General features: G+C 42.5%; 1 protein-coding gene across 1 annotated transcript; it reads right to left on the bottom strand.

The window, feature by feature from the left end:
* Nucleotides 1–2,134: 2,134 nt before the first annotated feature.
* Nucleotides 2,135–14,287, bottom strand: LOC116061801 (ankyrin repeat domain-containing protein 1-like). Its single transcript, XM_031316164.2, has 9 exons — nt 14,159–14,287; nt 12,077–12,259; nt 9,848–9,976; nt 8,322–8,429; nt 7,120–7,218; nt 6,816–6,914; nt 6,168–6,266; nt 5,172–5,270; nt 2,135–2,815 (listed from the first exon to the last, which is right to left on the bottom strand). The coding sequence occupies exons 1-9, from the start codon at nt 14,183–14,185 to the stop codon at nt 2,720–2,722; spliced, it is 939 nt and encodes a 312-aa protein (XP_031172024.1). The 5' UTR covers nt 14,186–14,287; the 3' UTR covers nt 2,135–2,719.
* Nucleotides 14,288–15,237: the final 950 nt, after the last annotated feature.

The raw sequence follows: 15,237 nt of genomic DNA, 5'->3' as shown, positions 1-15,237 counted from the left end.
TTTTCAGCTTCTTCCCTCTCACACTGGTACTACGTCACCCCAACCAACCTACTTACGCAGATTTCATACTACTCGCTACCGTTGCCGCTCTTAATACTACGTCATCTTACAACGTCGCGGAGCTGCTGCTCTGCCCGGTGTGTTCTACACAGACGCCAAAGGGTGATTTTTGCGTGGGTATCTGATTTGCATAGATCACATTTCCTGTGGTTTTTTTGCTGTCCAGGCTTTCTAAAATTAATCTGAATATGCCAAAGAAAACAGATTTGGGCTGGCAGTCTAAACAAGGTATTTTTGTATCACTGAGGTGACCTTTGATACGTTGTTTGAACCTGAGATGCTCAATCTGAACTTCAGTAAAATAAACTGGGACAATCTGAACAAGATGAACTTTGTCTGAAGGTTGTCTAGAGTAAACTTACAAACAAATGTCTTTGAGGTTTGAGGAAAATCAGGGTTGGCAATGGAGAAAAAAAATAACTGAAATTGTTCTTCAAAATGATGAATGGTGCTTTAAATTTAAAGGAAAAAGTATTATTGCAGCCGAGAGTAAGATGAGTCAAAGGGTCAAAAGGTTGATTTTGATGCTGATCCCCAACATCAATAAAACAAGTGTAAGTGGAGAGATTCTTCACATCCTGATCCAAAAACATTCTATACCCTCGCTCATGTCTCAATCTTAAAAATGCACAAAACCAACGAACTTGGTTAAACTCGTCTGAATGTTTTAAGTATAACAACACACATCATCTACCAGTAAGAAGAGGCTCATTGCCTATATTTTCTAACTTTTCACACTGACTTGGAGTCATTTTATTTAAACCATGGGCCATTGAGGCTCTGTGCCAAATTTGGCCTAAATCGGCCATTAGGTAGCGCTGTTTACATTTTTTGGGCATTTTGGGCCTTTATTTCTATAGGACAGCTTAGACTAGACAGGGCAGAGAGAGGAGGGAATGACATGCAGCAAAGGGCCGCAGGTCGCAGTCGAACCTGTGGCTGCTGCGACGAGGAGTAAACCTCTATATATGGGCGCGTGCTCTACCAGGTGAGCTACCCAGGTGCCCCTGTTTTAATTTTTTATAATAATTAGCTAAATCGCGATGTATGCGAAACCTACTTTTTGTAACTCCTCCTACGGCGTGAGTCCGAACTGCACAAAATATTGCATGTATACACGGTGGACCCTTATGACAAAAAGTTATCAAAAGAATTTTGATAGTTAAAAGAAATGCGCAAGTTATAGAGGACCAACTTCCTGAAGGTGGCAGTCAAAACAGGAAGTGTTGCATATTTTGGCAACAGTTATTCTGAATTATAAGAAACTTGGCGCAGTTGTTCCCCATGCTCCGCTGAGGCTGTGTTTAAAATGTAACCCTCCTGTTGTCCTCGGGTCAAATTTGACCCATTTTCAAAAAGTTTCTACATCAGAAATGTGGGTTTCTTTCAACCAAATTGTCGAAGAAAATAACGTGGATGCTTCCATACGATGCTCTTCACAAGTAAAATAAATGAGCAGTTCGCTACTTTCAGTGAATTTGGGTGTTTTATTAAATTGTATAGCATTTGAAAAAAAAATGACAAAACGCTGAAAAAAGTGTCAATCTCCGGAAAAAGCTTTAGAAACGCAGCGAAAAACAGAAGAAAACATCAATAAAGCGGCGAAAAAAATCTACAAAAACATCGTAAAAAGTGACAAAAAACTTGGAAAAAAACTCCGACAAAAATACCGGGAAAAGTGACAAATGACGAACAACTAAAATTTTGACCCAGAAGAACAAAAAGTTGCATGGTCGACAGGAAGACAACACAAGGGTTAAAATAAATCCCCCAAGGATCCCGCCAGTACCCCCAACGTGCCGGGAGGGGCGAGGGCACGTTCATCGCTGCTTGCAGCTTTGATTAAATGTATTTTGGCACTGGAGTCAATCCACAGACTGTTGATCCAATGGGACTGTGAAGACAGCGTGCCAGTTGTTTTCATTAGTTAGTAAATGAAAATTGATGAATTCTAAGTTAATATAATCGGTTCAAACCTGACCATAGCAATTAACCAAACCAACCATAGTATAACTCGACAGTCGCTCAGATATTAAGTGTATAGTATTGAAATAAATCAATCAAACCCAATAAATCGATTGCTGACAGTAAGTCAGTAATCAATAAATAAACCTCAATGTGGTATCGCTGACTTCAAACTTAGCTTAAAGTAACAATAAAAAAAAAAGAAGAAAACATCTTCATGCTGTCAGCCGAGACATTGTCCAGCAAAGTTTGGCGATTCAATGAATCTGTCGGTGCTAATGATCACATTATTAACAACATCCTGATAAGAGTTCACAGTATTAATTAAAAGGCTCCTTCAAGTTCCTGCCGCCACATGTGAAAATGTTACCTTGACAAAAAACAGGACGGTTCAAATCCCTGAACCAGATAATGACTGATGCTCTATTAGTTAAGATGTCTTCCAGCACCCAAACGCTCCAGCTGAGCCAACTTTAGATTATTTTCCTGAGGGGGTCGATACCTGTCAGTCAGCATGCGAGACAGTTTGAATGTGACGTGAACCCTCGGCACAGCCTCGCTGGATAAACAGCTATTTAAAAACAGACTTGTGTGCTTCGTGAGCCACAGTATGATCATGACTAGAATGGGCTAGAGCCAGTAGATCATGTGTCTGGATATCATGTTGAAGTCCTGCTTTTACTGGAATGTTGGGTCATTGGTTGGCCGTGTCCTTGCTGCTGAAGTTACACAGGAGGCTCTTGGCTCCGTTCTGCCACGCGTACAGCGTCTCCAGTGGAGTTTTTCCGTCCTGCACAGGATAAATAAATGCATAAGAGTGCAAAGTGTTAAAGTGCTCATATTATGCTCATTTTCAGGTTCATAATTGTATTTAGATGTTATATAAGAATAGGTTTACATGGTTTAGTTTTCAAAAAACACCATATTTGTGTTGTACTGCACATTGCTGCAGCTCCTCTTTTCACCCTGTGTGTTGAGCTCTCTGTTTTAGCTACAGAGTGAGACATCTCACTTCTGTTCCATCTTTGTTGGGAGTCGCACATGTGCAGTACCTAGGTAAGGACTACTAGCCAGTCAGAAGCAGAGTATGAGGGCGTGTCCTGACAGTAGCTAGGTAAGGACTACTAGCCAGTCAGAAGCAGAGTATGAGGGCGTGCCCTGACAGTAGCTAGGTAAGGACTACTAGCCAGTCAGAAGCAGAGTATGAGGGCGTGCCCTGACAGTACCTAGGTAAGGACTACTAGCCAATCAGAAGCAGAGTATGAGGGCGTGTCCTGACAGTAGCTAGGTAAGGACTACTAGCCAGTCAGAAGCAGAGTATGAGGGCGTGCCTTGACAGTACCTAGGTAAGGACTACTAGCCAGTCAGAAGCAGAGTATGAGGGCGTGTCCTGACAGTAGCTAGGTAAGGACTACTAGCCAGTCAGAAGCAGAGTATGAGGGCGTGCCCTGACAGTACCTAGGTAAGGACTACTAGCCAGTCAGAAGCAGAGTATGAGGGCGTGCCCTGACAGTACCTAGGTAAGGACTACTAGCCAGTCAGAAGCAGAGTATGAGGGCGTGCCCTGACAGTACCTAGGTAAGGACTACTAGCCAGTCAGAAGCAGAGTATGAGGGCGTGCCCTGACAGTACCTAGGTAAGGACTACTAGCCAGTCAGAAGCAGAGTATGAGGGCGTGCCCTGACAGTAGCTAGGTAAGGACTACTAGCCAGTCAGAAGCAGAGTATGAGGGCGTGTCCTGACAGTAGCTAGGTAAGGACTACTAGCCAGTCAGAAGCAGAGTATGAGGGCGTGCCCTGACAGTACCTAGGTAAGGACTACTAGCCAGTCAGAAGCAGAGTATGAGGGCGTGCCCTGACAGTACCTAGGTAAGGACTACTAGCCAGTCAGAAGCAGAGTATGAGGGCGTGCCCTGACAGTACCTAGGTAAGGACTACTAGCCAGTCAGAAGCAGAGTATGAGGGCGTGTCCTGACAGTAGCTAGGTAAGGACTACTAGCCAGTCAGAAGCAGAGTATGAGGGTGTGCCCTGACAGTACCTAGGTAAGGACTACTAGCCAGTCAGACGCAGACAATAAATAAATAACATTTAAAAAGCTAAAAGATAAAACTTGCTAAAGAAGCCCAAATACATACATTAGATAAAAAAAAAAGTAGTTTGTGTGATGCTTTTTTTATGTGGTGCTTTTTTACTGTACATTAATTCAACCAATAACGGCTCGGGCGCTGCACATAAGACTTATAATGGCAGGAAAAACCCTTTAAGCTTTCCCTTTGTCTTATCTTACCATGACATGGTGTTTGTGGAAATTCCACCACCCAAAGCGCAAATCAAAACTGGAAAAGTGAAACATTTACACTTAAGATTCACCAGTGTAGATAAGTAAGGTACAGTAGTAGTGGTCCCCCGAGAGGCTGTGGACCCTATTTTAACGATCTAAGCGCACAGCGTGAAGCGTATGGCACAGGTGCGTTTAGGGCGTGTCCAAATCCACTTTTGCTAGTTTGACGGTGGAAAAAAGGTTCCGTGCGCCGTGCGCATGGTTCTAAAGGGTTGTACTTAGTGTCTTCATTAATCAGAGGTGTGTTTTGGGCGTAACATGCAATCAACCAATCAGAGATCATCTCCCATTCCCCTTAAAAGCCAGGCACGTTTGGACCTTGGAGCATTGCTGTTATGATGGAGGATTTGCACCGTAATATTTTTATTTGTAATCTTCTGCATGTGTGTGTGCTGCTGTGCGTCTCTGTGTGTGTAACAAGCATAGTGTGCACGCGCTGTGCACGAGCCTAGGCGCATTCTACTAATGCTCTGTTAAAATAACAATGAAATGCTGCACTGTTGACTTTAGACCAAGTTTTTGTTGGTGGCGATCACTTCCCGCTGCCTCAAGATAGCAATACTCCCAAGATGCACCTGAACACACCTCCCTGTAAGACAAGCACGCCCATGGGCGCAAAGATGGGCGCAGGTGCATTTGCTATTTAAACGACACGGGCGCTGAACGGGAAATTGACAACTGCGTCGGTCTTCAACTAGCAAAGACTCTTGTGTCGGGCTTTGACCTGCACTGTGCAGGGTGCAAGTCCTAAATGTTGGCTTCTTGCTATTTGTAACACAGGATGCGTTGGTTGTTCTGTACTTACACAGTTCTTTGTGTTGAGGCTGGCCCCGTACATCATCAACAGCTTGATCATCTTGAATCTGTTAATTCTCACGGCATCGTGCATGGGCGTGTCTCCGTCCTTCAGTCAGGGAGCAAAACAAATATTCAGCATCAGTAATCGTTTTTTAATCTGAACGAGGAAAACTTTAATTTGCAATGAGGTAGTGACCAACTTGTGTTTCTTTCACTTCAACAGCATCTTGCCGAGCGTGACAGGTATCAGGGCAAATGTCTTCATAATTTGCAAATAAATTAGTAATTTTAGCTGGGAATTCAGAAAGAAATCCCTTTTTGGTTGCACTTTTATTCCAACAAACTGCTGCTCGGCTGCAGCTGCACTGCACCAATTTGTCCATGTTCAAATCCCATGTCAAAACTCTTTTAGTATTTTGATGTTTAGTATGTGGATTTCTTTTTATAAAACTCTGTAAAGTGTCTTTGAGTGTCGCAATAAGCGCTATATAAATAAAATACATTATTCATAGATAGACATTAGAATATAACAACGCTGGCGGCTCCTCCAGGCCGGACAAGCCACAGCTCAGTTCTGCTACAATAACTTGATTTTTATTTTATTACAAATTATTGCGTGCTTATCTCTAAGCTGAGCTTATTTGTATTTAATGTGGCTTCTTTTATGATTTAACATGAGTCAATAAAACATGTGTGTAGCACCACGCTATGCTCCCCTGCAGTAGTTTGTGTTGTTGGAGGAGCATCATGTCCTGCTGCAGGGGGTTTAATGCGCTCAATGGTGTTTTAAGCCCCCAACGTCGACTTCAAGGCAGCGCTGCGACCGCCGACTTCAAGGCACCTAACCCTAACCTTAACCCAAACCTAACCCTAATCATTGCCTAATTCTAGTGCCTTCCAGGGAGCGCTGCCTGGAAGACGACATTGGGGGCTTAAAACACCAAACACCATTTAATGCAGCTGTAAGAAGACTGGTGATCTGTGTCTAAGTCTAACGCCTTACTCTGTCTTTGGCGTTGACATCGGCTCCACAGTGGATGAGATGCTCAGCACAATCACAGTGTCCGGTCCGCACAGCAACATGGAGAGGAGTGCTCTGCAACTGCATGAGGAAAGGAAAGGGCTTCAGTTTTCTCCATGAATGCAAGAAAAGCATCTGAAAATGTCACTAAAAGTACACTATGGATGTGTGTGTGTGTGTGTGTGTGTGTGTGTGTGTGTGTGTGTGTGTGTGTGTGTGTGCTAATGCATCTGGATCGCCCCCTGGTGGCTGGCTGCAGTATAGGTCACAAACCCCACCCCTTTCATGTTATCTGATGGGACACGGGCCAAACTAAAAAATCCAAGTACACGTCAAATAATTTTTTCCCAAAGGTGGTTTCTGTTATTTTAGGTAGCTCTGATCACGCTGATGTTTGTTCAAGTGTTCATTTGTCTGATTAGTTTGGTTTGGACTCGGGATTGGTCGGGCGAGTATATGGGCGGGTCTTGGATACAGCAGCTCCTACGCCCGATCACTACTGCGCAGACTCTGGCTCCAAATGAACAAGGTGGTGGCGCCCGTATCCGGGATATTTTGGCTTCACTTTCTGTACAGTGGGAGGAAGTGGAGACGCGTTGGCCATCTTTATTTACACTCTGTGGTACCAACCTTGTCTCTGTAGGAGAACTTGGCTCCCTGGTCGAGGAGGAGCTGCAGCGCCGGCAGGCTGCCTCCTCTGCAGGCCCAGTGGACCGCTGTGGCCTCCAGCTGCAACACACACACACCGAACTATTAGACTGATGCTGTGTGTGTGTGTGTGTGTGTGTGTGTGTGGAGTGTGTGTGTATATGTGTGTGTGTGTGTGTGTGTGTGTGTGTGTGTATGTGTGTGTGTGTGTGTGTGTGTGTGTGTGTGTTTAAGAGTTTAAGTGTGCATATGAGAGATTTGAGATGAGAGTTTTAAGATTTCTCACCTTGTCTTTTTTCTCGATGGCAGCGCCGGCCTCCAGGAGTCTTTTCATCACTTCCACGTGTCCTTTGAACGAGGCTTTGTGCAGCGCCGTTCTCTGGAACTGGACATTTCAGAGATCACAAACACTTCCTTTACTAAAACTGATCAGATAGCAAGACATTGCGTTTAATTCAAATTTAATTGCATGCAGCAAAGGGCTGCAGGTCGCAATTGAACTGCAGCTGCTGCGGCAAGGACTGAGCCTCTGTACATGCAGCACACGCTCTACCAGGTGAGCTACCCAGGAGCCTGCCTGAATTCCCTTTTATCTGTGACAACCTATTTTCAATATAATGGCATTCTTGTAACTTTTATTCTTTTGATTATTTTAGTTATTTGATATTGTTTTTATTTTGCTCATTCTCTTGTGTTGCTCTGTGCTTAAATAATTTTTTATCATTGTTTGTCTGCTTCTTTTTTTGTCTTGTTAGGCACTATGTAATTTGTTTTGAAAAGTGCTATATAAATGAAGTTTATCAAGTCATCATTTCTTTCACACGTTGATTGGCGTGTTTTAATGAGATTTTGACGAGTTGCCATGGTTGTACAACACATTCTCACAAACCATCGCGTAAAATACGGAGCCTTGTTCAGGTGCCTTTGACGTTGTTATTGATGCTAAAAGTCTCCTTTAGGGTCAGATCTAAACACACTGGGTTGGCACTACTGGTGTCACTTTTGACGGAGTTAGGTTTAGGAAAAGATGGTTGGTGGCCTTTTAAAAGGTACGTGTACGTGACACGTGGGACAAGAACGGGACAGTTGAGTTTAGGTAAAGAAGAACGGGACGGTTGAGTTTAGGTAAAGAAGAACGGGATGGTTGGGTTTAGGTAAAGAAGAACCAGATGGTTGGGTTTAGGTAAAGAAGAACCAGATGATTGGGTTTAGGTAAAGAAGAACCAGATGATTGGGTTTAGGTAAAGAAGAACCAGATGATTGGGTTTAGGTAAAGAAGAACCAGATGATTGGGTTTAGGTAAAGAAGAACAGGACAGTTGGGTTTAGGAAAAGAAGAACAGGACAGTTGGGTTTAGGAAAAGAAGAACGGGACGGTTGGGTTTAGGAAATGTGACACGTGGGACACGAACCCCCATCTCCTGGGTGGAAATCCTGTGTTGTTGTGTTGTATTTTTCGAGTTCGGAGACATGACTGTGGGACACTTACGTGGTCGGCTGCGTTGGGGTTTCCTCCATCACTCAGGTACTTCTCCACCACAGGCAGTTTGTTCTCCATGGCTGCTGTCAGAAACATCTGCTCATCCACAGTCTCTGGCTGGAAGGTATACAAAAGGCAAAATACTTACTACTACATTAGTAGTACTTCTGAAATATATGGTTTGGCCCAGTTCCCAGCAGCTTAGTCACGCATTGCCGGCCCTATCTCCACAGCCCTGTGGAGCAAGGTCTGGCCCTTACACACATATATTCCATTCCAGCACAGGGGAAAAACAACTCAGGGTTGTCTGAATTCGTCTTGGGAGGCACTAAGCTACTGCAGTGGTGGCCTACAGGTTAGAGAAGCATCAGTTCAATCACCAGACCGACACAATACATCTGGGTGGGGAAAGTGAAAAAGGAGTGCTTGTCCCTCCCCTCATTACCACCACTGAGGTGCCCTTGAGCAAGGCCCTTAACCCCAACTGCTCAGTGGCCAGCAGATCAGACTGTGGTTGTACTGGGCAGCTTCCATGTATGAATGTGTGTGACGGCCCTGGCTGGTCCTCCCAGTCTATTTAACTCCGCCTGCCCCGAGACCAGGCGGCCGCATTCCCCCGACCACGCACCAGCATGATTTCTCTCCGTTTATTTTTTCCCTTTGTTAACTACTGACAACATGCACCTCACATTCTCCACTACATCCATACACCCTCATTCATCACTGATACTGACAGTTTGCAGTATCTAATAAATTACACTTTATCATTGTTATGTTACTGTGCATCTCCCTCTTTTGTTGTGGCCTGTGAGCCGGTCGTAACAATGTGTAACTGTGTGAATGTGATCAGGGCGTTCCTGCAAAAGAGAGGCTTCCTCTCAGTGAACCTTCCCCTGAATAAATAAAGGTAAATAAAACTTGACACAACACAGTAACGTGAGCTATTTAAATAAGCTGGATACATCTCATTTGCTCTGTATTTTGTCCATAGCAAATCCCCCCCCAATCGGTCCCAAAACGTTAGTAAATGCTGTAAACATGTTCTTTGTAAATCTTCCAATTTCCAATCATTCCCCGACATAACCAAGCAGGCTTGCCTTGTTGTGCGTTCCAAATTTTTCTTAACACTAGACATTTTCAGAGTGTAATTTGTTTGCTCAAACTTTGTGGTGATTTCCCGAAACGCACAGTTTTGCGAGGCGAGGGACATCCAACGGAACATCCGGCGCCGCCGGGGTAACCAGTAAATGAACTGTCGTCGATCCAGACTACTAGCAGCTCAACAACTTTCTGCAACAGCATGTGGACTTTCCCCCCTTTAAAAATCTGATGTCATTCTCAGAGTTACAATATAATATAAATGTAATATAAAAATCATTTGTGGTTTAAAAATTAAGGAAATACAGCCCAAACAAAATAATAATATTATAATAAGCATGTATGTTCCTCTTAGAGTGAAGGTAAATGTTTGTTTGCTGAGTCTGGTAAGTGAGACAACGGTCATTAAAACTGACATGAAGAATATATAATCTCACCACAGGCTCAGGCTCGGGCTGTTGTTTCTTATGGACGGGAGCCTTCCTCTCCCTTCTCCTCTTCCTCATCTGCAGGATGTTGAACAGGTCATCCACCGTCTCCAACTTCAACCGGCCGCTTTTATCGGTCTGACAGGGCAGAAAGAAACTTAGTTTGAAAAGCAGCTTCTACTCTTCTACTTATTCTGAATAATAACCCTAACCCTGTGCCACAAAACGCTGCAAACCCTGCTTTAAATGCTAAAGAAAAACTTGGCTGTCAAATGTGCTTTAACATAAAAAGTAAAAAAAAAGGTACACAACTTCCAATGCACCAACTCACATCAATACCATCATTATGAGGTTTGTATTTTAGTGGACAAGATGTGTAACACTTCCCAAATGCCTCCAGGTGGCGGCATGGACCAACAAGCTTACTCTCAGTCTAACAGCAGACTGCAGCTTCAATGACTAACCAGTGGGGAATGTTACTAAGTGCAATAAACACAAGTACTGCACTTGTGTACAATTTTGAAGTATTTTACATTGATAGTTTTCATTTTACGCAATTTTATACTTTTATACTTTCTACTTATACTCTTCCTCATTCCTTCCACTACATTTCAGATAAAATGTGAACTTTTTATGCTAAACCAGTGATTCCCAACCAGGGTACATGTACCCCATTGGGTACTTCCGCTGCTGTCAGTGGGTATACACTGTACTTGGAAAGATGGTGGAGTAGCTCAACTAATTTGGAAAAATATAAATATTTTTTGGAGGGCTTTTTTCCCTTTAGGTGACAGTGGATAGACAAGAAAAGGTGGGACAGAAATGGGCGATGACACGCAGCAAATTGGCGCAGGTCGGAATTGAACCCGGGCAGCTGCAAAGGACTCAGCCTACATGGGATGCACACTCTCACTGGGTGAGCTAGAGGCCGCCCCAAATATAAACTATGATTTGATTGGAGGTTATTAGGGATTGATCCAGTGCCGCCGGAAATTCCGCCTGGTGTCCCTCGTTTAGGTCGGATGTCCGTCACCTTTGGCTTTCTTTGTGTTGTAATTTTAAACTCCGGTGGATTTCTGAGGACTATGGTTAACTGCCCCTCAGATCTCTGCAGGGTAAATCCAGACAGCTAGACTATCTGTCCAATCTGAGTTTTCTGTTGCACGACTAAAACAACCTTTTGAACGTACACATGTTCCACCAAAACAAGTTCCTTCCTGAGGCTATTTTGCCGAGACGATAGTTTAAGAAATGGTTAATTGGTTTAAAGAAATGCCAATAAACCAGAGCATGTATTTCTCCCATCCCGGAATGCTGTGTGGACTTGCCAGACCCTCCTCCGCAGCGCTGTGGAGGATGGTCTGGCAAGGCAGGACTACTAATACCCAAACCTGTTCATGCATTATTATGTTTGTGTCTCTACAGATTAAGGGAATCTAGGCAGCTGCATGATAAGGGAATGTTTTGTCTCAGGACTGTCTACTTTTTGGAGGTCGGTGGCCAAACCCTTTTGCATACTTCCAGAAAGAGAGATAGGCTGAACTAGGTTTTAAGCATCTGCGTTTACGGCGACTGCAATATCTTTGTTTGCCTTTAAGGTTTAGCTAAACCTAACACCTCCAGCATGAGTTTTTAATAATAATAATTCAGGAAGACAGGAACTTCAGAGAGTCGGGGACGGCATCGTGGTTGAACTGTACTGTCTACCTTAATTGTCTCCTCTATTGAGTGTTTATTAAATGCTCCTGTGTAATTCATCAAAGTCTCCCGAACTTTCTTCACGTATGTGAAATGAGTTGTGCTGCTCTTGAGTTTTTCCTCAATATATCTCAATATACTCAATATAACTCAAGAACTCAATATGACTCAATATGACTCAATATAATGGTCCCACCAGCTACCTGTTGAGCTACCAGGGCGCCCAAACCGTTCAGTTGAATGGACAAAGTGAACGCGATAACAACATGGACGTTTTCAATCTCAAAACAGTGTGCACCGTTTTGCGACGGTTTCCTGGTTAAACGATAAGTTTCCTCAGAACGGTGTGAAACAGTGTGCAAAGGGCTTTGAGATATGTTTTCTTTCGTTTGGTGGGTGTGTCTCTCGTTTATTGCCCAGTCCCAGGTGATACCCAATCAGCAGCTAGACATTTCTGTACACTTGTGGCAATGCTATGTGTTGTCGGGTCTGAACGTGGCCCAGCTATTTGCACGGTTGTTGTTCGCTGTGTGTTCTCACATTAAGAGCTGCCACGCTGACCTCCTCATGCTCGCTGCCGCTGTCGCTCTCCTCTGACAGAGCACCGCCCACCAGCTCCCTGTCGGACCTGCGCTCATCCTGCTTCTCCTGATCCACGCCCGCCTTGTACACGCCACCTTGGAATTCGTCTGCCTCTTTGCCCTCTGACCTCTTACCAGACACCTGAGGGAGAGAAGAGATGGACATGGTGAGTACACTCTAAGCCTGAATCATTACACGGGTACACAGGAGACATACAGTACATAAAACCAGGGATGTTGGACTGGGAAATGGGACTGAGTACCCAGGGCCCTTATGTGAGGAGGGTCCAAAAAGATGGTAGAATGAACAGCTGTGGATGTGAGGAGGGGTCCATAGACAATGTCTTTCTACAGGGCCCAGAATTTTGCATAAAACCCAGTGGTGGAAGAAGTATTCAGATCCTTTACTTTAGTAAAAGTACTAATACCACACTGTAAAAAATATGCTATTGTAAGTACAAATCCTGCTTTGTAAATGTTACTTAAGTAAAAGTATGTAAGTATCATCAGGAAAATGTACTTAAAGTATTAAAAATAGAACTCTCATCCCATTGTAGAAAGTGTAAAGGATCCAAACAGTTGTGTGTTTAATGGTTTAATCATTTCAGCTGGACTTGTAGTCCATTATATTGTTGGCTAGTTTCATGTATAACAAAACATTGTATTTTATAAACTACATGTGTTTTGTGTGCAAAAATCTTAATGTGTAAAGTAACTAGTAACTAAAGCTGTAACAGATGAATGTAGTGGAGTAAAAAGTACAATATTTATCTCTGAAATGTAGCGGAGTAGAAGTAGAAAGTGGCATGAAAAGAAAAGACTCAAGTAAAGTACAAGTACCTCAACATTTTACTTAAGTACAGTACTGAAGTACATGTATTTAGTTACATTCCACTGCTGATTAAACCTTCTTCAACTGATGTCGCAGTCTCTTTGGAGTAGACACAAACACCATGAGACCCGAGTTCTGTCTCTGTTTTCATAAAAAGCTCATAAAAGTCTAAATCTCTGTCGAGAGCTTCAAAAAACAGATTTTTTTTTAAGTTAACCTTAATGTCTTTGCATTTCGATTAGGGGAAGCCATTAAAATGAGAGGACTGTTTTAGAAAATGCTGAAACTGTTAACAGATTCCCACACTAATGTCCTAAATCTACAAGTTCAGTTTTTGTTTTGGGTCGGTCCAGAGTAAAACGCATCGGCAGCTCTCAGCATTCAGCCGCTGTAGATCCAAGTCCTGCTGCGAACAGAGGAATGTAAACACAGACACACACACACACACACACACACACTGTGAATCTTCTACTTAATGATTAGGGAAGAGAACATCTCAGTTAAGATATTAACTTAAAGAACATTAAGGACAAGCAGTAACAACAATGTTGGGTGAACTAATTTAAAGAGAGACTTACTTTTATCTAACTTTAAAGTTGTAATTAAGATGTCCCCTAAAGTTGCAAAGTAAAAGGTAATTAAGGCATTAAATTAGGCGATTTAAGGAACCCTGAGTTTAGATAAGGAGACATAATTGAGGTAATTTTTTTTCTTGTTATCTTTGCTTATTATATGCAACAAGATATATTTGTTACATGTTAAATGAAAGTAAGGAGTATAGATCCAGAAAGTCATGGACACCGATACACACTTTACGTATAAATGGCAAAACGATTTTACAAATCTGTCCCAAAGATTCCACAGTTGATTGATTTTTCTAAGCATCATCTTTTTACCAGCAGAGCTTCACTATCAGACATTATTTTAGATTATGAGAAAAAAAACTTTTTTTTGGCTCAACACATTTTGAGAATCGTTTAAGAATCTTTTCGTATGAAAACAAAAACTCTTTAGCTTCTCATTTTCAAATGAATAAAATCCTCCCTTCATGTGTTTTTTCAGGCAGGTTGTTCCTTATATTTTAAAAACTGCAGATTTTCTGAAATTGAAATCCTACAGCTTCTTTTTGGCACTGTTCTGCTTCCTACAGTAGTTGCTGCTCTCATAATTGCTATCATTTACATTTTTTCACACATCAGCATATCTTACCAGTTCCTCAACACTGTGCAGTCCCATTCTTCTCCCTGATATGAAGTAGTTTAATATCCACTGGTCTTCTGCTGTGATGGTCAGTGTCTCTCTGTCTGTCTGTCTCTCTGTCTATCTCTCTGTCTGTCTCAGACCCTCGGCCTCTTATACAGCCCTGTCAAACCTCTGTAAAAAAAAAAAATAGGGGGCCTGCCACTCAACTCAGATCACATTACTGTCTTCATGTGCTCATTTGGCATGCTGAGTGCTACCAGCATCACCCCCATCTCCATCTCTATTCCCGGCCCCTCCCCTCCCCTCCCCTCCCACCAACAGTTCTGCCAAGTTTGGGCTTCCTACTGGCTTCTCTGTGTCACCCTGCAAAGATGGAGGGGAGGGAAGAGGTGTCACTCTGCCTCACATTTATGGGCTGGGAGACAATGAGAACTGACATTCACTTAGAGAGACTTTAACCCCTTATTTGGACATATAAGGTATCACTGAAACTTTGTGTTGCAAATACAATATATATTATTTTGCAGAGCTATATCTAGGTCACCTTTAACCTACTGTACAAAACCTGCACACAGGCAACTGTTCAATACCGATGGACGGTTTGGATAATTTGTTAAAGATTGGTTTCTGATTGTATGACTGCTCCTGTTACTTACCCTACAAAATCGAGCCAAAATCAACCAAATAAATATCACAGAGACAGCTGAAAACTGCCTCTGACAAAGTGCAGTGTATAAAACAGTGACACTAATGTGAACTAAGTACTGGAAATAAGGCTGCAACTAATGATTGTTATTACTTTTTCACAGTCGTCTAATCTGTCAATTATTTTCTCGATTAATGGATTAGTTGTTTGGTCTCCAAAAATGTCAGAAAATGGTGTATATATATATATATATATATATATATATATATATATATATATATATATATATATATATAGTGCTTTATGACACCTCTGTTTTTTGTAATTACTTCATCGTTGTTGGCTTTTTTTTGTCACTTTTTTACAATTTTTTTGTCACTTTTCCCGACGTTCTTTGAAGCTTTTACGAAGTTTTAGTCACTTTTTTCAAGTTCCAATA

The sequence above is a fragment of the Sander lucioperca genome, chromosome 15, assembly GCF_008315115.2.
Source record: "Sander lucioperca isolate FBNREF2018 chromosome 15, SLUC_FBN_1.2, whole genome shotgun sequence".
In the NCBI taxonomy this organism is placed as follows: domain Eukaryota; kingdom Metazoa; phylum Chordata; class Actinopteri; order Perciformes; family Percidae; genus Sander; species Sander lucioperca.
The sequence above is the reverse complement of the archived record's forward strand: the minus strand, read 5'-3'. Positions and strand labels throughout refer to the sequence as shown.

Coding starts and splice junctions, on each gene's coding strand:
- LOC116061801 (XM_031316164.2), bottom strand. CDS start 14,185: ATGGGACTGCACAGTGTTGAGGAACTG. Junction 7,219..8,321: donor ACCCCAACGCAGCCGACCAC/GTAAGTGTCCCA, acceptor TGAAATGTCCAG/TTCCAGAGAACGGCGCTGCA. Junction 6,267..6,815: donor AGTTCTCCTACAGAGACAAG/GTTGGTACCACA, acceptor TTCCTCATGCAG/TTGCAGAGCACTCCTCTCCA.